Genomic DNA, 24,315 nt, shown 5'->3' with positions numbered 1-24,315 from the left:
GTGAAGGAACAGTGGTTGCCTCATGCGCTTTGTACTGAGCGTAAGGTATGTAGCCATAGCAAATATTCGGAAAGGCCATGTGTGGAGCAGTCCAATCAGTATCTCAACAGACTTCTACAAAACAGCTGCATGGCACGGTAACATTTCACAGTGTAGAGAAATGTTTGTGTATAGGTAATATATCTTTATTGCTCTCTCTCTTTCTATATAGAGTGAGAGAGAGAGCAATAAAGATATTTTACCTATACACAAAGCATTTCTCTACACTGTGAAATGTTACCGCGTCATGGAGCTGTTTTGTAGAATATATATATGAAGATGATGATGATTCCCATACTTCTTTACAGAGCGTAGGGCAACGATGCGGGAGACCTACACCGCTTTACTAGGCAAGATCCTAGTGGAGATGGTTTGCCATTGCCTTCCTCCGACCGTAATGGGGATGAATGATGATGAAGACGACAAAACAACACCCAGTCATTTCGAGGCAGGAAAAATCCCTGACCCCGTCGGGAATCGAACCAGGGCCCCGTGCTCGTGAAGTGCGAACATTACCGCGAGAGCACGAGCAACTTTAATCTTCATTATGTTTAATTAATTGGTTATTATTAATTAAGCAAAATATATTTTATTTACATTCTAAACTAATGACTTTTTCATTTAAATGGATACGCATCAGAAATAAGGAAAACCTTACGTAAGAGAATAGCGACTAAAATCTGGACTTGTGGCGAACTGTCTCACGGCTGTACGTGCAGGAGTTTACTTTCGGTGTTCACAGCTGTTTCATTAATGTCTGTATTGTTGTCATTAATGTGGAACCTGCACTCAGTCAAACAAGTAGCATGATACGCATACATCGCCACCAAATGCACAAATCCACATTTGGCGTAATCCTTCTGCTTTTTCGTATACTCAGCTGGCAGCTGGTCGTAGAGTGTCATTATAAATATGAATTTGAGGCGCATCTGATATATAAACGGTGTGTAGATGAGCTGTGGTACCACTTTGACAAAGCACCGTTAACTGTAAGTAATTCTTAGTTTTACTTGCACTGTACGTTTGCGATAAGTTTTTCTATCGTACTTTGTTCTTTCTTATAGAATTTCTGAAGTGGCTAGAGGGCGATACTAACTCAGATTTACGAAACTAATCACTATAAATCTCTTGAAAACGTCTAAAAATTATCTCCAGCACCCATAATAACAGTGTTACGTTTTATCAGGTCAAAAAACTATTTACAACTATATTAACTTAATGCTGATACTTCCTACCAAGAGGCTGAACGGTTATCGTCACTGAATTTTGGAAGTAACGGTATCGTAACATAAATATTAAAATTATTACAGCCGCTACGATTTTTCAGGTGAAGTGTATCGGATACGAGGAATTATTCTCATTTCCATGTGCAGTAGGTTCCAGTTTTTAACGTAGAGGTCCCATGTTTGTTCAACCCATATCAATGATTTTGTGTTGTTGCTTTTCTACTATAAGTTACAACAGAGCTAATTGGTACTTCGTTGCCACTCTTTCCAGCTGACTGTTAGCCCATGTCTTAATCTCCTTAATGGCCCCATCTCAAATGAAAATAAATCTCTTCACTGAAGAATACTTAAATTATTAGGGACAAAAATTGTATAAAACTGGCTCAAAATACTTGTAAATTCTACATGTAATTTTTAAATTATGGTTACTGGGTAGTGTACACAGAAGCAGTGTGCCGTTGAAAGCATATACTTTTTACGCAAAACATGTAATTTATACTTAACAAAGTCGAAATGTAATAATTAGGTATTTCCGACTATACTCCGTTGCTTCCACCCATTTTCCCAAATTGTAGCATATTTGTGAATTTTTTTCTGCGTAAGAAAGAAGGTTAAGTAATTTTTAATGCGGAGTACGTCTATCAGTCCTGTTAAAACTATTATTCATTGTACTATTAGTCTGAATTTGTAATAAGACACTGTAAATTCCTCATTGAACAAGAAATATCACGAAGTAATATACACAAGAGAAAAATCTAACAAGTAACTTTGCTCAACAACTACGCGTCTTACACTCTCAAGACCCATGGCAGTACTGAAATAGCCGTCTATTATCATGGTGTAGCTCGTAAAGAGAAATACGAGGGTTCACGGTTTCACCCCCATATCCGACTAAAATCCATAATAACCCAATTTCCCCTGAATGAAACGCTCCGCAACAACTATGTTTTCCAAAGGTCCAATTTAAAACTTAAATTATTTGTTAATTTATTTTTATTCTGCCTTCCGTCCATGAACCACATTTTGAAATATATTTCATTGGCTCAGTATTTACCATTGCATTTAACACTATACGGATTCAAAGAAAGTATAAGTCGTAAAAATCGATTTTCTGCTCTTGTATTAGATTTAGTCTTTACTCAGTGGTTGTAATTTGTAAACACAAGTAGCATGGTTTATTTTAACAAAATGATGGATTCACTGTAACTAAACTTAAGACCAGTTGAGAGACTGACTATCAGTTTCTTATTAAGCGTCTCTTCTCTTTATTTTTGTATGATTTAGCGTAATTTCTAATTCCTCCACTACATACATGGCTTAAGAATTTTGGGTCTTCTTCGACTTTCCTTTCCCTGACCCTATTCCGAGTCTTCACAGCGTCGCTGTGTGAATCTGGGTTTGACAATGATAGACGTATATCGTGGATGGATGGCCTTCCAGTCGCTTAACTTCTCCCTTTGAAATCGAATTTGGTGCCCTCGTTTGTCTGCGTCTTGATTTATCACATGCGAAAGTGTGTGAAAATTTTCGAAATGTTTGTATCTCGTGTAATTGTGACGGTACTTGGGTACCAGCGGGCTATTTCCTTAGTGCGTCGTGGTGAACAGCCTAAAACCCAGATCCAGGTAGGCCATCACACGGGTCGTCGTCATTAATCCGCCCGGCTGATTGATTCGTAATGGCCGCGCCTCCCGGAATCCCGGAAGTGGCATGCTAACACGCGTGGCTAACCGGGATTCTCTATACACTTTCTGGATTTTCTTTTATTCTTTTAATTAATGTTTTGTTTGTGTTGCGGGCCGGAGTGGCCAAGCGGTTCTAGGCGCTTCACTCTGGAACCGCGCTACAGCTACGGTCGCAGGTTCGAATCCTGCCTCGGGTATGGATGTGTGTGATGTCCTTATGTTAGTTTGGTTTGAGTAGTTCTAAGTTCTAGGAGACCGATGACCTCCAATGGTAAGTCCCATAGTCCTCAGAGCCATTTGTATGTGTTGCTGCGGCTGACTTTATGATTTTGGGGGTAAATCTACAGTTGTAACAAAGACCCATAGATATGAAAGATATCTTACCACTCTTAACAAATTCTCTATCCTACAATATGAGGGACAGTAATAAATGAAAACGCAAATTTATGAAGGCAAAAAACTGTGCATTGTTACAGAATGAGACTTTTACCACTTCGATACATCATTCTCACCACAATTATTATTGTTATTATTATTATTATTATTATTATTATTTTTAGTAACGCAAAGAAGCCTTTGTCTTCCTGTTTGGCCCGTTTTCCCACAATTTCTTAGACATGCTCTTTGTAGCTGTACTTTTCCCCTCGTAATCTCTCCTTCTGTGGATGAAACAAATGAAGCTTGTTTAGAAAGAGGCAGATTAACTTCCATGACGCTCTTTCATGCCTGTACATACCATGAGTCCTATTTTGTTGAGCCTACTTTTTTCCGACCTACTCCGCACTTGATTTACTGTAGTTTAGCACGTTACTCATAATAGTATGAACTTTGCCAACACTTATTGCCACTGTTTTTGCTATAAGTTCTGCAGTAACAAGTCGATCTCCTTGAATTATGTTGTCAATGCGTGTTTCAACGCCGGCCACGACCTTGCTCATCATCCACTCGGTTTCTGTTGTTTTTGAACCATCTTCCCAACCAGCAAAAATGTTTACGATAGTACGAGTTTCATTACACTGCAAAATAATGCGAGAGAATGCTTTCGCAAAAACAGTATCACTTAACCATTTTCAGCTAAGCGTGAAACTTCAAGTGGACACGCCACCGTTAAATGTAATATTGAGGTTATAATCGAAACAGTTTGTATACGTAAGCTATTTACAGCTCATCCCAGGGATGACAACCCAAAGTCATGAAAGTAGAGAACTTCTGCTGCAAACTGTTTCATTTCCCCATCAGTTTGCCTCTTTAATTATTAAATGTACCACGTACATCTACGAGGCCCTGCCGAATTTTATTTTATACTTTTACATGTGAAAACTCTTAAAGCTTTTTAAATAAAACAAATATTATTAACATGCTACATGTCCGTTTTTCATATCTACGTATTTTCATCACTATGCCGCTAGAGCGCTCTGAAAAGTGGCGTGTAACATGGTATCCCGGTACTTGAGAAACAGCGTTCTGTGAACGAGTTTCACGAATCCGAAGAGTTTGTCCACATACAATGCTCCCTCTGCTTCAGCATAACAACACCAGACCACACACGACTGCTTCGACGTCTACAACGACCTGACGCCTTGGGTTCACTGTCATCGACCATCGTCCATACAGTCCCGACTTCATCCCATCCGATTTTCTTCTGTTTGAGAAACTTAAAGGACATCCACAAGGACATCAGATTGATAGTGATGAAGCGGTTCAAGCAGAAGTGAGGTTGTGGTTCGATCAACAAAGTAAAACATTCTAGAGTGACGGTATCAACAAACTGATCTTCCGTTAGGAGAAATGTGTTTGTCGTCAGCGTGACTATGGTGAGAAATAGATATGTAGGTATGAAAAATGAAGATGTAGAATGTTAATAACACGCGTTTTATTCAGAAAGCTTTGAAAGTTTCTATGTAACAAATCAGAAGCATTACTTGCCAGAATTCACTCTGATGTTCTGTCGTTGGTCTACATTGAATGCTAAAACTAATTTCTTTGATATCGAATATATCTATACTGTCATTTGTCTTATCCATGCTCTTTGAAACATTCCCGAGTCATTGTAAAAAGAAATGATTGCATCGCGACTTTAACATTTTCAGAGGTTGTGGTTCCATTTGAAGCCACACAGGATTTTCTCAGTTCGTGGTGCATGCACAGCATCTACATCAGTAGTCACCCTTTCCGTCTCCTGTACACGCTGCCTGTAGCGGCTGCAGTTTCTACAACTTCATATTCTAAGAATTGTAGCAGGGAGACGAGAGAACCTAGAAGCCATTTTTGTACACAGTATACGATTCTCTTTTTTTTTTATAACTGTGGTTCAGTTTATCTCTTTAAGGATTAAGCACAGAAAGCTTTCCTGTTCAAATTTATACCTTGTGTATTGAGATAATAGTTAAATTTATGAAATTATTTTCATAATTACTGTGGTGGTTTCCTTTTGAACCACTGCAGGTTTAAGGACAACATGAGTAACTATGACAGCTAGTTGCATTTCCGCTCTTACGCCATGTTCTCTCACAGAATAAAGGAGGAAGAAATTCTGGCATGCCTTTTGGAATGAATTTCTTTCGAGGCCGACTCGGACGGACAACAGCAGTGAAATTGGAGATGGTGCGTTGTCTGAAGAGAGTGGTCTCGATTTTCGAACGAAAGTATTACCGTGTTATTGCGTTATTTCAAAGAATTAGATCAAAGAATCAATTAGAAAGGAAATGTAGAACTGTTGTCCTAGTAAAAAATGAATTAAAGGAAAAAACAGACAACAGATGCAAAGTGTCTACCAGTATATTGCACCTCAGGCACTGTATATATGTAGCACGAGGAGGAACATGTAACAAGCAGTGGAAGTGTGCTCTCTGTCAAGTACCCTGGTGCCTAACTACTGACAAGAACTGCATTTTGCCTTTTAACAAAAAGTAACGGCATCCTTCTACAGAGGCCCAATTTCAGTCCAATCAGTATTTATTCAGTTAATGTATGTTGCACTTGTTTCTCACACTGGTCTCCCTCAATGTATGTTTAATAATCTACGAGGGTTGCCCAGAAAATAATGCAACGAATTTTTTTATCAGCCCAAAATGACGCGAAACTTTACGTATGTATTATTTGAAACCTCCTGAGTGAGCGCGCCAGCTTTCCGTCACTTCCGACAGATAGCGTAGGTGCAGGACAGTTTCAAAGTGGCGTCTATAGCTGATGTACGTTACAAGCAACGTCCAGTTATTGAATTTCTTACTGCAGAGAAAGAAACTGTGGGGAATATTCACAAATTATTGTGCAAAGTGTATGGAGTACCAGCTGCCGCAGAAGTACAGACAGTAGCTAAGCACAGAGGGTGACGTCACCATTCGCCGGACCTTCACGACTTGCAGCAGACAATCCACGGCTGTCACATCTGATATGTTGCAGCGAGCTGATGTTGGCATTGGCGAGGACAGGCGCATTACGACTCGGCAACTGGCGCTGTATCTCTCGGTTAGCAAAGGAAGTGTGGACGAAATTACTCGCTCTGTTGGATATTCAAAAGCGTGTAAGAGATAGATTACGCGGTGTCTAACTGTGGATCACAAATCGCAGAGAAGAAACATTTGTCTTGATTGGTGCAACGTTTTGAAGCTGAGGGGGAGGCCTTCTTGTCCCGGACTTTGACATGTGATGAAACCTAGGTTCATCAGTTTGAGCCTGAAATAAAACGATAGTCGATGGAATGGCTCGATTCCCACTCCCCACAGAAGAAAAATTCAACGTAACTGCTCTCACCGGAGACTGTGAAGGAGCGATTCTCATTGATGTGATGCGAAGAGGCGGTACCATTAATTCAGAACCATATGTCAACACATTAACTAAACTCAAGGCGCGCTCCCAGCGTCTTCGGCGCCACAGCAACTCAGGAGATGTTTTGCTGCAACACGATAACGTTCGTCCCCGTAGAAGTCTGAGGACTGCTGAACACGTGGCAATACAAGGTTGGACAGTGTTACCCCGTGCACCCTAGAGCCCCTTGGGAACTTCCACTTCTCTGGGACATTAAAGTATGCCATTAGTGGAAGACATTTTGAGGATGATGAGGAGGTGATTCACATAGTGAAGCACTGGTTCTGCCACCAGGACACGACTGGTACTGACACGCCATTAACGTCCTTGTTTCGCACTTGAGGAAGGCCATAGAACTGGATGCATATTACGTGGATAAATATGGTGTATAGATACAACACCATTCTTTCCTGTGTGTAATTAGCTTCACGTTCAATAAAGAGCTGCTGAAGAGGAAAATGCGGTGCATTACTTTCTGGGAAATCCTCATAATAAAAGCAAGAAATTTCAGAAGATGTGTTCAGTAATTTTTCAGAACATCTCTAACTGCACTTTAAAAGTGAACACACAGAGTCTCGACTGCAAAAAACGTTTATTTTGCGGTAACCGGTTTCCGTCAGTTTTTTACCGTCTTCAGATCCTCATGCCATAACGGTGGACGATGGCCGTGAATGGAATGGTTGTCACTCAACGTCTACATATACATCTACATCCGTACCCCGCAAGCCACCTGACGGTGTGTGGCGGAGGGTACCTTGACTACCTCTATCGGTTCTCCCTTCTATTCCAGTTTCGTATTGTTCGTGGAAAGAAGGATTGTCGGTATGTCTCTGTGTGGGCTCTAATCTCTCTGATTTTATCCTCATGGTCTCTTCGCGAGATATACGTAGTAGGGAGCAATATACTGCTTGACTCTTCGGTGAAGGTATGTTCTCGAAACTTCAACAAAAGCCCGTACCGAGCTACAGAGAGTCTCTTCTGCAGAGTCCTCCACTGGAGTTTATCTATTATCTCCGTAACGCTTTCGCGATTACTAAATGATCCTGTAACGAAGCGCGCTGCTCTCCGTATGATCTTCTCTATCTCCTCTATCAACCCTATCTGGTACGGATCCCACACTGCTGAGCTGTATTCAAGCAGTGGGCGAACAAGCGTACTGCAACCTACTTCCTTTGTTTTCGGATTGCATTTCCTTAGGATTCTTCCAATCCTTAGGATTCTTCCAATAATGTTCATGGGATTATAACATCCGCCCCATTCACCGCCACCGCCTAGCTTAATGGTATGAGAATCCGAATGTGGTGAGGAACTAATCAAAACCGGTTACCACAAAATGAACGTTTATTGCGTTCGAGACAGTTCGCGCTAATTTTTTAAAGAAAAGATAATGTTTAATGTTTCGAGCCTGATGACGGATGCTCCCTGCTGAACCTCGTCACCTGCCCTGCGTCCCGTTCTCTTGCAGATGGTGTCCTCGCTGTCGCTGGTGTTGGTGGAGCTGCTGTTGGCCGGGGCTGCCATTGGCGACACCTGCGTCTTGCCGGACGCCTCCACGGAGACCTTCGACGTAACCACCGTGAGTCTTTCTTTTGCAAGGGTTTTTCTAACAATTAGCTGTGATATCGGTCACAGTATCAGGAGCTGTTACTAGATGTACACTACTGACCATTAAAATTGCTACACAACGAAGATGTGCTACAGAAGCGAATTTTTACCGATTGGGAAGAAGATTCTGTGATATGCAAACGATTAGCTTTTCAGAGCATTAACACAGGGTTGGCGCCAGTGGCGACACCTAAAACATCCTGACATGAGAAATGTTTACAACCGATTTCTTATATACAAACAAGGGCGCTGATGACCTCGATGTTGAGCGCCCATAAGCACCAACACACCACACATTGTATACAAACGGCAGATGACCGGAGTTGACTAGTGAAACGTTGTTGTGATGCCTCAGGTAAGGAGGAGAAATGCGTACCAACACGTTACCGACTTTGATAAAACTCGCATTGTAGAGTATCACAATTGCGGTTTATTCTATCACGACATTGCTGTTCGCGTTGGTCGAGAACCAATGACTGTTAGCAGAATATGGAATCGGTGGGTTCAGGAGGGTAATACAGAACGCCGTGCTCGATCCCAACGGCCTCGTATCACTAGCAGTCAAGATGACAGGCATCTTACCCGCACGGCTATAACGGATCGTGCAGCCACGTTTCGATCCCTGAGTCCACAGATGGGGACGGTTGCAAGACAACCATCTGCACCAACAGTTCGACGACGTTTGCAGCAGCATGGACTATCAGCTCCATGGCTGCGGTTACACTTGCCGCTGCATCACTGACAGGAGCGCCAGCGATGGCGTACTCAACGACGAACCTGGGTGCACGAATGGCGAAACGTCATTTTTTCGGATGAATTCAGATTCTGCTTACAGCACCGTGATGGTCGCATCCGTGTTTGGCGACATCGCGGTGAACGCACGTGGGAAGCGTGTATTCGTCATCGCCATACTGGCGTATCACCCGGCGTGATGGTATGGGGTGCCATTGGTTACACGTCTCGGCCACCTCTTGTTCGCATTGACTGAACTTTGAACAGTGGACGTATATTTCAGATGTGTTACGACCCGTGGCTCTATTCTTCATTCGATCACTGTGAAGCCCTACATCTCAGTAGGATAATGCACGACTGCATGTTGCAAGTCCTGTACGGACCTTCCTGGATAGAGAAAATGTTCAACTGCTGCCCTGGTCAGTACATTCTCCAAATCTCTCACCAATGGAAAACGTCTGGTCAATGGTGGCCGAGCAACTGGCTCATCACACTACACCAGTCACTGCTTTTGATGAACTGTGGTACCTTGTTGAAGCTACATGGGCAGCTGTACCTGTACTCGCCATGTAAGCTCTGTTTGACTCAATGCCCAGGCCTACCAAGGCCGTTATTACGGTTGTTCTGGGTACTGATTTCTCTGGATCCCTGCACCCAAACTGCGTCAAAATGTAAGCACATGTCAGATCTAGTATTATATATTTGTCCAATGAATACCCATTTATCATCTGCATTTCTTCTTGGTGTAGCAATTTTAATGTCCAGTAGTGTATGTTTGTGCCAGTTGTACTGAATATTTTAACCTTCGAAATAGGCTGAAACACAATATCTTGGTGGTGTAATGGCGAAGTGGACCACAATCTATTAGACAGAGCTCAACATCACAGACGGAGCAATAAGCTCAAACTTATCATAGAAATACTGAACGCATAATAAGAGTATCGTGCACGGATACACAACTCCACAGACATATGAGAACCGTGTCGAGGTTTATCCATTCTGGGAAGTTGGATCGTGATCCTTTTGGAGCTGAATGGTCCATATGAGCACCTGGCCAAGACGATTGTCCTGATGTGACAGCAGCGTAAGAATATTAGAGCCATTATTGCAATGGAAGTTCACAGGCGTATGGCCATAGTTCAGGACATCACGACACAAATGACGTCCATTCTACTGATTTTACCAGTAGCCCTACTGAATTTCACAGCTACCGCAGCGTACATTAGGACGAATATAGAACCTTTACTGTCAGCTTCGACCACCAGAGCGTTACGGCTACAAGTGCCGCTCGCCAGGCTTCCACTCATACTCATCTAGTGTCTAACCTGCCTCCGGCTGTGGCACCCAAAACGTGGATTTTCCAAAAAATGTTGTTTGTTTTGAGGCATCAGTAATAATCAGCTGCCAATGTAACGGCGACGTTAAAAGTGTTTCAGGGAGCAACATACATATCATGGGAGATGTGCCCCTTCCATTTAACAATTTGAAACTTCCTGTGTTTATTTATGGAAGACAGAAGTGTGAAGACAGCATCCACATCACAACCCAGCGCCCCAACTTGTCATTCGTAGACGATCAGGGCGATGTATGCTGCCAACAAAAGAATACCTCAGTGCCTGTTGACACACTTCTCTTTAAGATTACTGTGTTTCCTGGCCTGCACGACATCTGCTGCTGTTGTGCGTGTGTGCCAAATGATTAAATGGCCTCAATTACCGACATTATTGATGAAATTGAAGGAAAGAGAAGTGCTGATACTTACAAAGATGGTATCAGATATCGCTTTGTTTGATTGCGTGTGGTAGGGTACTAGGGTGTGCGTACTGTAAGACCTTCAGTACACAAATATCATCAGATTATTTGACTTGTCGCTCTAATGAAGTAAACGAGTGGCAGCAGTATGTCTCGTGGTCTTATCGTGGCGTGTTTATCTTCTGCCGTTAGGTCAGACGATAGAAATGCCAATTGCACACTTAGAGTAGCAGATTGACGGTGACCAAAATTGACAATCTGAAGTTCCTTTGGTATTGGTACGTTAATCTTATTCTCACATACATCTCTGATACTTGACCAAAGTGTCTATACATTTATCTTCATGGCTATGGACAGGTATATGGTAATCTTATCAGGCGCAGACTTAAACTTGACTATAGACTGGTACAAACTAATACAGACTGGTACAGACTAGCGCAGACAAATGCAGACTGACTAATCGGAGGTCTGTACACTTGTCATAATACCTTGTGCGTTCATGTATCACTGAGCGAGTGTGATCCATAAGGAGAAAAGGTTCCACTTAAGCAGCAGTCTCATTGGCTGCGTTACATATTAATACGCGGATCAGTGGAAGCAGAAATGGTCCGTCTCTATGGCAGCGCCATCTCCTAGTGGCGAGACGGACGAGCGCTGCGCCTGCGCTGTTGTGCTTAGCGGGGAGCGCTCTACTGGGAAAGTTGTGTAAGCACTTACTACGCGGAACTATGTACACAACAGGTATGAATGCTAAAATTAATGTGCAAGATAATTGGTGACGTCATTTTCACTTTTATACCATATTCGCTAGTATTATAGTAAGGCATTTTCTTTCTGTGCAAGTATTTCCATGGATGGTATCAGAAACAGCAATCTATACTGCAACTGCAAGCCGGCCAGAGTGGCCGAGAGGTTCTAGCCGCTACACTCTGGAAACGCGCGACCGCTACGGTCGCATGTTCGAACCCTGCCTCGGGCATGAATATCTGTGATGCCCTTAGGTTAGTTTGGTTTAAGTAGTTCTAAGTTCTAGGGGACTGATGACCTAAGAAGTTAAGTCCCATAGTTCTCAGAGCCATTTCAACCAATTTTTTTTTGGGCAACTGCAGGAGCATATCATAGGTCAACTATCATCTGCTTATGATCGTAAATAGTGTGTGAATAGAACACATTCATGAGGTATAATAGTTCCTGATGATCATTTACTATTCTCGCTATGGCGTGCCGATATGTTTTAACTTGCTCTTTTTCAATCACTTAGTTTAGATAAATATTGGAAGAGAGTTACACTGTAAAATAATTTGTTTTATTGTTGTTGTAAAGTGTACACTCCTGACGACAATGTAAAGCATATTTGGCTGTGAGTGTCTTGTGTGGTCCGCAGGCCCACAAAACGTGGTACCTCCAGTACCGCTACCCCTCAGCTGAAATGGACCCCCTTGGCTGCCTCGTTCTCACCCAGGACCCCGGTGAAGCTGCCAACCAGATGACGCTGAGTGGTGCCTTCAGCAAGGATCCCTCGTGAGTACCTGTAAATATATTTCATCTGCTGATTACTACCATTGTCTTCAGTGTGATTTTCGACGGAAATGTTTTTCGTTGCCCAAAGTTTCACAGCATATACATGCTTCACTATTATGAGTACAGTTTTCTTAATGCTAATATTTAGGTATCGGTTTTGACGAATTATTAGGAAACATATTAAGTATGTGCCAGACCGGGATTCGAACCAGCAGTCTTTGCATCTCTGCCGACTGAGCTATATAAGCAAGAGTCGCGTTCTGCGAAAGACAGACTTAGTGGGTACAAGGTTGGTCCAGTCACAGAGCTATAGTCTGCCACCAAATTTCATGTCAGCTCTCACTCTGCTGTACAGTAAAAATTCATTCCGGAAGCGTCCAGAATCATTAGCACAATGTATAAGAAATTAAATTATCTTCATGACACTTTCAGTATTTTTTCTATCGTGAGGTCATCAACATCCAGCTTAAATTCGAGATGTTAACTCATGCGCCATACTGTTTTATAAAGACATATCGTTATCTACAGATCCGATGCATTATTGTTAAGATGTCTGTGTGATGCGGTGATGTACCGTTACCTTTTCTAGATTTAACGCAAGATATTGGTTTGGAAAAAACCACCAAAAAGTAACTGTATTTTTATCCATTTCAATCGTCGTTGAGCCCCGTATCTGTTGAGTGACTTACTTAAAGAAATACAGTAACCAGCCACCCTTTCTGCAGCTTCCTTTATGCCAAGACGTGTTTTAGTATTTCTCGCCATTCCAGTAGGCGTAATACAACATATATCTCTGTCAGATAGCGTTTTTATCGATTGAATTTAGAACGGTGCTTCCTCCATTCCTTTTCTAATTTCTGGACTGGAGGACTGTGGCTTTCAGCAGTGTTCCGGTGATTTTATAAGCGTTCGTACTGTTCATATTAAGACAGAAAAATGAGCCACAAGCTATAGAACAAACAGTACTACGAATTTTCAAAATTCGGTCAGTAAAAGAGTTATGTTCTTTTAGATATGAATGTACTATGCCACTTGAAGCTGAGCTGGAGTTCAAAACGCTTCTTGGCGCAAATAAAGCTATACGACAATTGGGTGTATTTGGTATTTCATCTGGCAACGTACCTTGTGTCTTCAACTAAAATAGCTTTCTTTTTTTCTTGTGTTTTGTTTTTGCTATACGCTGACTCCGTCAACCATCTCCTCTGTCTTGTAGTAATATTTCCTCTGTTTCTTGACGACTTCGCTTTGCATGCTCAGTACTACACACGGATTGCTGGAAGACTCCCTGATGATGCTGATGGAGGTAGCTGAATATGGTGAAATCAAACACATTTAACTGGTATTTACAATAGCCGCCTGCCTTAGCTAGCAGTCTGCACTGATTTTGGTGCGCATATTACCTTTGCAATTAACGTTAATTCAATGATCTTTGCCACAGCTTGTTACTTATGTTTTTTGAGATATAAATGCCTTAAATACAACTCACGTTAAAAGTAGCCAGAAATTGTTGAACTTCTTTCGTTTAATAGCCTGCTTTAGTCATTCCGTCATCCAAAATGCCGAGGACTTTGTTAGAATGCCCTTACAGTAATCTGTATCAAACACAAACTTAGTCATCCTCACAGTTCCTTTTTAGAATTTCACGTTTCACTAGAGTTTCTGTTCTTTTAATGGGGGATTCCTTCCCCACCAGTTCCTTCAGTTTCACTTTGCTTTCAAAGTTTTAGCTTTCTAATACACCACATTCCAGATGCTTGCGATTACTATTGCTTCCATACATTCTTGTGCTCCAGGCAATCTCTTTTATACAGTTTTATGGCTTCACGGACGTTCAGACGAAATGAAGTACACGCCCATTGAAATGAAAGATATGACACAAATATGCTTTCAGAGTATTCTCTTCTAGTAGCCACACCCATCCCTGAATTTCCTTTCCCTCGTCAAAATCTTGTAACGCGCAGAATATTACATCGTGTCTAACATTGGTTGAAATGACAACTACTTTAGCTAAATATTGGCCGAGAGGCCGTTTGAAGAGGATATATATTACCCGTCTATTAATACTCCTTCTACACAGATGAAAATGTATGGTAGTACACCATGAGAATACGACTCATGCTGCCAAACCTCTACACTGTGGGCTCCGTTGATTACAGTTTAATCCTTGTTGTTGTTGTGGTCTTCTGTCCTGAGACTGGTTTGATGCAGCTCTCAATGCTACTATATCCTCTGCAAGCTTCTTCATCTCCCAATACGTACTGCAGTCTACATCCTTCTGAATCTGTTTAGTGTAATCATTTCTTGGTCACCCTCTACGATTTTTACCCTCCACGCTGCCCTCCAATACTAAATTGGTGAGCCCTTTATGCCTCAGAGCATGTCCTACCAACCGATCCCTTCTACTTATAAGTTGTGCCACAAACTCCTCTTCTGCCCAATTCCATTCAATACCTCCTCATTAGTTATATCATCTACCCATCTAATCTTCAGCATTCTTCTGTAGCACTACATTTCGAAATCTTCTATTCTCTTCTTGTACAAACTATTTGTCGACCATTTTTCACTTTCATACATGGCTACACTCTATACAAACACCTTCAAAAACGACTTCCTGACACATAAATCAATACTCGATGTTAACAATTTTCTCTTCTTCAGAAACGCTTTCCTTGCCATTGCCAGTCTACATTTTATATCCTCTCTACTTCGACCGTCATCAGTTATTTTGCTCCCGAAATGGCAAAACTCCTTTACTACTTTAAGTGTCTCATTTCCTAATCTAATTCCCTCAGCATCGCCCGGCTTAATTCGACTACATTCCATTATTCTCGTTTTACTTTTGTTGATGTTCATCTTATATCCTGCCTTCAAGAACACTGTCCATTCGGTTCAACTGCTCTTCCAAGTCCTTTGCCGTCTCTGACAGAATTACAATGTCATCGGTGAACCTCAAAGTTTTTAATTCTTCTCCATGGATTTTAATACCTACTCCGAATTTTTCTTTTGTTTCCTTCACTGCTTGCTCAATATACAGATTGAATAACATCGGGGAGAGGCTACAACCCTGTCCCACTCCCTTCCCAACCACTGCTTCCCTTTCATGTCCCTCCACTCTTATACATGCCACCTGGCTTCTGCACAAATTGTATATAGTCTTTCGCTCCCTTTATTTTACCCCTGCCACCTTCATAATTTGAAAGAGAGTATTCCAGTCAACATTGTCAAAAGCTTTATCCAAGTCTACAAATGCTAGAAATGTAGGTTTGCCTGTTCTTAATCTAGGTTCTATGATAAGTCGTAGAGTCAGAATTGCCTCCCGTGTTCCCATATTTCTACGGAATCCAAACTGATCTTCCTCGAGGTCGGCTTCTACCAGTTTTTGCATTCGTCTGTACAGAATTCGCGTTAGTACATTGCATCTGTGACATATTAAACTGACAGTTCGGTACTTTTCACATCTGTCATTTATCCATACAGTAAAGCTGCATGACCTCGGGAAAAATTAAGGCCGTAGTTTCCCCTTGCTTTCAGCCGTTCCCCGTACGAGCACAGCAACGCCGTTTTGGTTAGTGTTACAGGGCCAGATCAGTCAATCATCCAGCCTGTTGCCCCTGCAACTGCTGAAAAGGCTGCTGCCCCTCTTCAGGAACCATACGTTTAATCCTTAAGGTAGCTTATTTTAAGTACGGTAGAATTCTATTCGTCTAGATAAAGAGTGATGATACTTCGTGATGACTATTTATAGTACCTGATATGATTGAAACTTTCCAGATTGTGTTCGTTGCACAGACCGCCCGGAGGGCTATCATTTTCAGCTTATCGACGTCTTTCAGACAGGTCGAAAAACTTGCGCCAGGAACATGAAGTCACAGAGATGTAGGTGTAGCGTTTTAGAATACTAATCAAAACGTCCTGCGTCCTGGGAGCTATCCTAGCCACTGTTTAAGCTTTGAATAAAAATAATATGCAATGACAATCGAAGACTTCCTACACAAGAACACACGATTTTCAGCCAACGGCATTGTTGAAATGATTGGAGAAATGGTCAGAGTTTCGGGCACGAAATGAAGACAAGTTAAGGTGAAATGGCTGCTAGAAAAATACGAAGAAGTCGAAACGAAATGGTCCTCGTAAGGACACTTTTAGCATATTGAAAAGTCGTAACAACATACTGTTAAATTAGGAGTATAACTGTCTACATTAAGAGGACGAATTCCGCTGTTCATCACAGAGAGTGGGTAGCTGTGAAGAATTCATTGAGGTTCTCTGGGAGGGAGACGGACTGACTGACGACCTGATAGAAGAAGAAATGGAAGTCAGCCTGTAAAACTTGGGCATCCTTTATAACAGCGTTCAAGCAAATAAGGGAGAACTCGTGGGTAACATTCGTTCCGAATCACGAAGATAACGGGGGATATGACAGTCAAACGAGTATTCAGGTTAGTGTGCGAAGTGTATGAAATGGCGGGTATACAAACAGACTTTCAGAATAATCGTCCACACCATTACCCAGATATACAGAGCAGGTAAGTGGAAGAATCTTGGCCATCCAAGTTGGAGACCAGAATAATATATAGAATAATGGAAAAGAAAACTGAGGATCTCTTAAGTGGTAACCATTAAGACTTTAGGAAAGGTAAAGGCACCTTAAAGACTGTATTAATGTTGCACTTGAGAATGGGATAGATAATTAAGAAAAATCTAGACATCTAGAAAAAGCGTTGGACGGTGTAATCGTGTAAGACATTCGAAATTCTCAAAACATTTGTAATAAGTTAAAGGAGAAGACGGGTATTATGAAATTTATGTGAGAACTAAAAACAAACAATAAGATTATCGTACAAAAGACTAAATGCTCGAAATGAAAAGTATGTAAGACAGGTGTGTGGTCAGTGTCAGCAACTGTTCGATCTGAACGTCAAAGAACCACTGACGCAAATAAAAGATTTGCTCTCGACTGGGTTTAAAATTCAGGAAGAAGGAATGTTAGTCATAAGATTCTCCGATGACATTGCTATCTCTAACGAAAGCAAAGAAGTGTCTCAGGAACTGCTATCAAAAATGAGTTGAATGGGAAGCAAAGGAGGACGCAAATAATGGGAAGTGGTACAAATGAGTTCAGCGATAAATGAAACACCAACGTAGTGCTACAATTAGAAAGCGTACAAAACGGCTATGTATTTTATACCATTTTTATACAATTCATACATCTAAGAAGTAATGGCAGAAATAAAAGACAGATTCGAGAGCGTGAAACGATATCAATAATAAGTTTCGGTAGTGACTTTGGTGTCCCCAGTGAACGCGAGACAAAAAGAGCAGTATTTGTTGAATGAAATGAACACCAGGTATGGAGTGGGAGTAAATCAAAGAGACACGAAAGTCATGAGAAATAGTAGAAGTGAGATTAATGAGAAACTAGACTTCAAAATTTTGCGGGATGAAGTAGACGGAGTGAAGGAATTCTGTACCCTTGAAAGCAAAATAATTTATGACCGACGAAGTTGTGATGACAAAAAAAGCAGGCTTAAAGAGACAAGAGGTACTGCCCTTAATTTAAAGACGAAATTTCTGAGAATGTACGTCTGCAGTACAGCACTGCACGCTAGTGAATCATGGACCGTGGGAAATTAGTAAAGAAACCAATAAAATAGTTTGGATGCGTTCAAAATTTTTTGGACTTACTTGAAAGAAATGAGGAAATCCATGGGGATTCGTCTCGGAGAGAATTTGTGTAAAACACGACAAAGAAGGGACAGAAAACATATGTTAAAAACTAGGGAGTAGATTCTTTGGTACTAACAGAGCTACCTAGTGTGAAAAGTGCAGGGAAAGACTGAGACTGGAATATTTCAGCCAATAACTGAGAGAGTTGGACGTAAGAATTACTCTGAGCTAAGAAGGTTGGCATAGAAGAGTAGGTAGTGGTAGGTCGCAGAAAATTTGTCAGAACATTGATGACCCAAATGATGACCCAAAGAAAGACAAATGATGGTAGACAGAGGAGCATTATATCAATAGGTCACATGGACAGTGGTAAGAAGAAAGTTACTGTTCCTTTCAGAAAGACCCCTCCAAGGAAGTACTGTGGAACTGTTCATCTGTTTCTGATGAAAATGCGGGTGGCAACATCCGAAATCGGGGCAGAAGAGTGACCATGAACAGCCAGGAACACATCACCGGAATATTGTTGATCTGGACTTGCTATGTGTTGTTCACCGCTGACACCACACCATAGTCAGAAAAGACTCTCCTTATATGGATCCGCTGTCAGCTATGACAGAAAGGGGCATCCTGTGGTGTTCAGTGCCGCATTAGTTTGTGGCGATCAGACCGACGCCAATATTTCAGCTGGCGACAGGGTTAAAGTTTACAGTAAGCAGTGACGGTCTAAACCAACTCTTCCCCATCTCCTAGAGTCACGGTGTGTGGAGGTTTTGGATACGGCAAAAGGACTGACCTCATAACTGTTGAAAGGATGCTGACAGTTCATCAGAATGAAGGAAGAATGGTAAAACTTGTAATTGGTTCCTCCGTGACCGGGATACGGAAAGCCATGTTGTCGCACGTTAATGTAAGATCCGACTCCGTAGAGTACATAATTAACATACTCATGATTCTACGAATCCTTCATTGGCTGCTCGGTGGCCTGATTTTCCACCCCTAGAGCGTGGTTGGTGTGCGAAGGGAAGGCGTATACGTTCAGACCACCAAACTCCTTGAAATGTAACGGTACACGTTCATGTATGGCTAAGAAACCCTCAGGAGTATGTGACAAGGCTTCCAGTAGACAACGAATAATTTAGTGTAGTCGTGCCCGCTGGAGGCACATCTAATACTGGTGTCCATGCGCGGCATCAGTTCCGAATGGAATGCCTATTTTATTGGTCAATATCGATTATTTTGTGAACATATCCACAAAGTTTGACAGATTTCGGACTAGTGCTTTATGGTGCAACACTTTCCATTTTTGTCAGAGTTCATGCACTGGTGTTGCTGATTTTCTTGTGTCATAATCTCTACTACTTTACTTGGTTTTTCTCAGTAATGTCTCCTTATGGTTAAATTGAAATGACACTGAGATTGAGCATCACACACTGTTGCAGGACCCTCATCACAGCCGATGTCACAATGGAGGGTAACCGTCTTCATTGCACCTACTACGGAAAATGTGAGTACATGACTCTGCACTACAAGGAGCTTCACTAAGCGCTCGGTAACATACGTGATTCTTTTACGATCTGATTATTATAACTAGAATAGCCCATGGTCGAAATTTGACCACTTGTGTTTATAACGTTGAGAAAGTAATTTTGCGTATAGTTAAACGGATGTCTTTCGCATGCAGATTATTAATTCTTATCTGCACACGAAGAAGGTTTCAGGTTCTTACCTGAACGCTGTGATGAAAAGACCGCTAATGGGGGAAGAGGAAGCATTTGTAAATTAGCGGCTTAAATTAGGTAAATTATTACTTTATTTTACAATTTAACGATACGAAACTTCAATATAAACTATATGTTTCGTAAAATATTCTTTCATCACTAGCTAAATGCCTTCTTTGGTAGGTTCAGAAATATAAAATTTCAAACTATCGGGAGATCTCACTCTACTTGATGCAACATGTAACTGATTATGCGTAAAACATGGTTGCATCAATAAAATCCCAACTTTTTCGAATGGCTTCCCCTGGCACTTATTAACGTAACTGCTGATGCAGAATTAATAGCCAATTGTCTTCTTTGAAACTCAGCAGTGAAAATAGGACCGGAATAAGTCATATCTACAGCGGGAATCAAAAATCACTTACGTTATTCGACACCATTTAATCGATTCCAGTCAGTTGCATTATTATCAGGACTGATCAACAAAGACTGAGAGTGAGTTTTTCCTGTAGCTTCCATGATGGTTTCCTATCTGTGCAATGGAAATATGAAAAGAGCTAATTTTTGTATATTACGTCCAAAGGCAGCAGTAGTCTTGTATCGGTAAGTTGTAGTAATGCTCTATTTGGCAGACGCAATTTGCATTCCGCATGTCAAACAATACAGGTGACACGAGATGACCAGAACGTAGCAGTTAAATTCTGTCTTCGTTTAAGACATACAGCAAGTGAAATTTACGAAAAGTTGCAGCAAGCGTTCGATGAAGATACACTACTTCATACAATAATGTTTATGTGGTTCAAGGATTTACAAGGCCAACTTAATGTCTTAAGCAATGTGGGCATGGCGTTTCGGCTTCTGCTGTGACTGAAGTCAACATCAAACAGCTGCTGTGTCTCTGCCTGAGGATCGGCTGGTAATATTTCGTAGTGTCAGTGAAGTGTTGTGAATTTCGTTTGGCAGTGTCTCTACGATATTGCATGATCATCTCGATCATCTCCATATGACCTGTGTTCATGCTCGTTGGGTGCCACGTCTGCTGATTCCCGAATAACAGGTTGTGCGAATGGAGAGAAGTCGTGAGGTACTACGTCTCTCTGCTCATGGAGAGGATGCGTTTCCGGAATCGACTGTCACCAGTGATGAGTAGTGGCTGCATCATTATAACTCTGAAGGAAAACGACTCAGCACAGTGTTGAAATCGCCAGGTTCTCCAGCATCAGCAACGCAAAAGTTGGAGAGAAAGTAATAGATATCACATTTCTTTTCCTGTTATCGAATGATTTGCGAGTGTATAGTTCCCCCTAGCACTATTGTGATATCAGCATACAACATCTCAGTATAACTTGAAATCAGGAAACATATTGCTAGGAAACGCTCACAACGTTCTCAGACCGGGTGGCGACTTCATCATGACATCTCGTGGCCTAACATCGCGTATCAAGGCATGCAGTTTCTCACTAAGTTCAACACTATCTGTGTACCTCATCCTCTTCATAGCCCCGATTGCGCATCCTGTGATTTTTTCCATCACTAAAGGTAAAGCTTCGGGGCTAGGTTCGAAAGCTCTGAAGAAGTGCTCAAGGGAAGTGAAACGGTTCTCAAGAACCTAACAGAGAATGGCCTGCTCCATGTGTTCCAGGACTGGTAGAAGCACGATAAAAATTACGTTCAAGTAGGAGGTATCACTTCGGAAAAGATCATGTAAACATAGGTGAAAAAAAATGTCTCAGTCTTTGTTTAGCAACCCTCGTGTAGAAATATTTAACACGCATTCTGGTTCCATTAATTAGCCTTTCGTTTGTTTTTATACCTCTGACAAGAAGAACAGTGCAATTAATTTTCAATTGTAACTTATTTAGCGGTAACCCAATGACACAAAGAAAATTCAAAACCTCTGTTGCATAGTGATTATTTACTCCGTAATCATTGTCAAAAATTATTTTATTATAGCTGGGGTAAATTTTTTGCCTCATCTGGAACAGCATTTACTAGATCGTTGAAATGAGTCATTGATGTTATGTGTTGGAGAGTAAATTTTGCGTTAAAGGCGGCAAATGAACTTCCCCGTTAAAGCAACACAATGTGAATGTCCTTGTATCAAGTAAGGTAACCGCAGACGTGAAGTATTTTGCATTACTGTATCTCCACTTTAAGTTCATCGTATCGCCGTTATGAACCTCAAAATAATTTTTAATTGCTTCAGTGCACATTTAGATATAAATTTGAAATCAGCAATAGAATTATCATTATCAAGGCCACATTATTCCATTACTTTGTTCAAAATGGTTCAAATGGCTCTGAGCACTATGGGACTTAACTTCTGGGGACATCAGTCCGCTAGAACTTAGAACTACTTAAACCTAACTAACCTAAGGACACCACACACATCCATGCCCGAGGCAGGATACGAACCTGCGACCGTAGCGGTCGACCGGTTCCAGATTGTAGTGCCTAGAACCTCTCGTCCACCCCGGCCGGCTATTACTTTGTCTACGCAAAAATGTCTCCCTCTAGCTCTTCGTGTTTCATTCTTGAAAATTAGGAACTTACTTCAAATTATGTAGTAACGTTGGCAAACGGACTCAAAGTTAGTTTAGCCTCAGACAAAAATAAGTGAAAAACCGACTCCAATACATGTATTATGTACAGTCTGTGTTGCACCCGATGGCTTCGTTGGTGCGATATCTTGTTTATCACTGCTGACATCAGAGACATATCCACTGTGGCAGGGTTGCAGCTCGGCATACGTGTGTTACTACAAATGCATCATCCACAAAATTTAAACACGAACGCCCGTACAATGCGATTTAACGAAACGTTGTTAGCTTCGTGTGTAATTTCTAAAGTAACACACGAGCGGAACACGCGGTGGAGGTTGGTAGCAGTGTGTGTGTGAGAGAGAGAGGAAAACTATTTTCGGGTGTGTATATCTACTTCCTCTTACCTCTCTTCACGGCTGCTTCTACAAAGTTTTTATTTTCTCGTGCACATCTGTGGCAATGCACCTTTTAACTGTATAAGTCTCACAGGCCTCCTTGTATAACTAATATTCAAATAAAGTTACATCAATTTTTTATGTTCACGTATTAATGTTTTGGTGTGATTACTCGTATACTGTGAGCTATCTCTTTGTTTTAACATTACGTCACCTCTTAAAGTAATTGGGTGAAATTTTTTTTCCATTTTTTTTTTTCAGATGCTGATTTGTTGAGTGCTGATCGCAACCTGGTGTATGGAAGTTCGGACATCTTCATTGAACACTTATGTATGTCGACCGGAGGTAAGTGTCTGCCCACCTTATGTCAGAATACCCATGCCAAAACTCTTTTTTGATGCTTGGGATTGTTTCTGATCATCATTACTTGTTTGCTACACTTTGTGCGAAACTCAGTGAAGCTGTTGTGTCATCGGTCCAGGTATCAGAAAATGCCTTAATCCAATATGTGCAAAGTCTATTTGATTATTATACACTGTAAATAGGACAGGAAAAGGAGCCTATGAGCACTGGAAGGCGGTATCATAGAATTCATATGTGTCTTCGTAATTTACATAAATCCATCTGATGACAGGCATTTAATTCTCCAAAACTCTTTATGTAAATAAAGACAAATCGTGATATGATCAAGTCGAATGTTCTAAAGATAAATTATGGTAAGGGAATAGTTTGTACTTATAATTATTAATAAGAGTTCAGTTATTGGCCTTATCCCAAGAAAAGCGAAGAACGTAGCTTAGAAAATCAGTACACTTAAATCCTATGCTACCATTTCATGCTAATCTGAAGATTCAGTATGAGTTACTCCCCGCAACAGGAAAAGCTACCAGCTAATATATGGCTTAACTGAGCTGTGTGCTATGAGTGAAGAGTCGGTCAGTACTTGGAGTATACGTTCACTTATTACAGCTACTTACGATGTTAAGGAAATAGCTTCAAATATGGACACTTCTGTAGTACTAAGCATGAGAAAGTGAAGATACCTAGTATGTTAGATGCACTATGGTAGTTCTACAAACAACAAACTTGAAACAGAAGGCTGAGGTAAGTTTGTCTTCCAATAATACTATCAGGGGATTACCTGATATTCCCAAAACTTGCGTAGCATAGCCCTGCGGCTTTCAGTTTCAGTGTTAACGCAGCTAATGCCGACATATTTCTGCCGGTCACTGAAGTTTCCTGTCAATAGCAATAGCAATACTGTTCCAGTAACAATACGGTCAAAGAGAAGATCAGTCATTAGTTTCATATGTGCGATGTCAAAAATTCACTTATGAATTCTATTACTATGTACACTACTGGCTCTGAGCACTATGGGACTCAACTGCTGTGGTCATTAGTCCCCTAGAACTTAGAACTACTTAAACCTAAGTAACCTAAGGACATCACACACATCCATGCCCGAGGCAGGATTCGAACCTGCGACCGTAACAGTCGCACGGTTCCGGACTGCGCGCCTAGAACTGCGAGACCACCGCGACCGGCCCTACACTACTGGCCATTAAAATTACTACACCACGAAGATGACGTGCTACACACGCGAAATTTAACTAAAAGGAAGAAGA

The 24,315-nt window shown here is 41.3% G+C and overlaps 1 protein-coding gene across 1 annotated transcript in view; it reads left to right on the top strand.

The window, feature by feature from the left end:
• Nucleotides 1-1,002: 1,002 nt before the first annotated feature.
• The window catches only part of LOC126281835 (uncharacterized), a 28,875-nt gene continuing 5,562 nt past the window's right edge, over nt 1,003-24,315 (top strand). Inside the window, exons 1-5 of the mRNA XM_049981085.1 lie at nt 1,003-1,028; nt 8,223-8,333; nt 12,231-12,367; nt 19,474-19,538; nt 22,952-23,035. Of these exons, the coding sequence (XP_049837042.1) occupies nt 8,223-8,333; nt 12,231-12,367; nt 19,474-19,538; nt 22,952-23,035 (397 nt within the window). The 5' untranslated portion in view covers nt 1,003-1,028. The remainder of the gene's footprint in view (nt 1,029-8,222; nt 8,334-12,230; nt 12,368-19,473; nt 19,539-22,951; nt 23,036-24,315) is intronic.

The sequence above is a fragment of the Schistocerca gregaria genome, chromosome 7 (genome assembly GCF_023897955.1).
Source record: "Schistocerca gregaria isolate iqSchGreg1 chromosome 7, iqSchGreg1.2, whole genome shotgun sequence".
NCBI lineage: Eukaryota > Metazoa > Arthropoda > Insecta > Orthoptera > Acrididae > Schistocerca > Schistocerca gregaria.
This window is presented reverse-complemented; position numbering and strand designations above follow the sequence as displayed.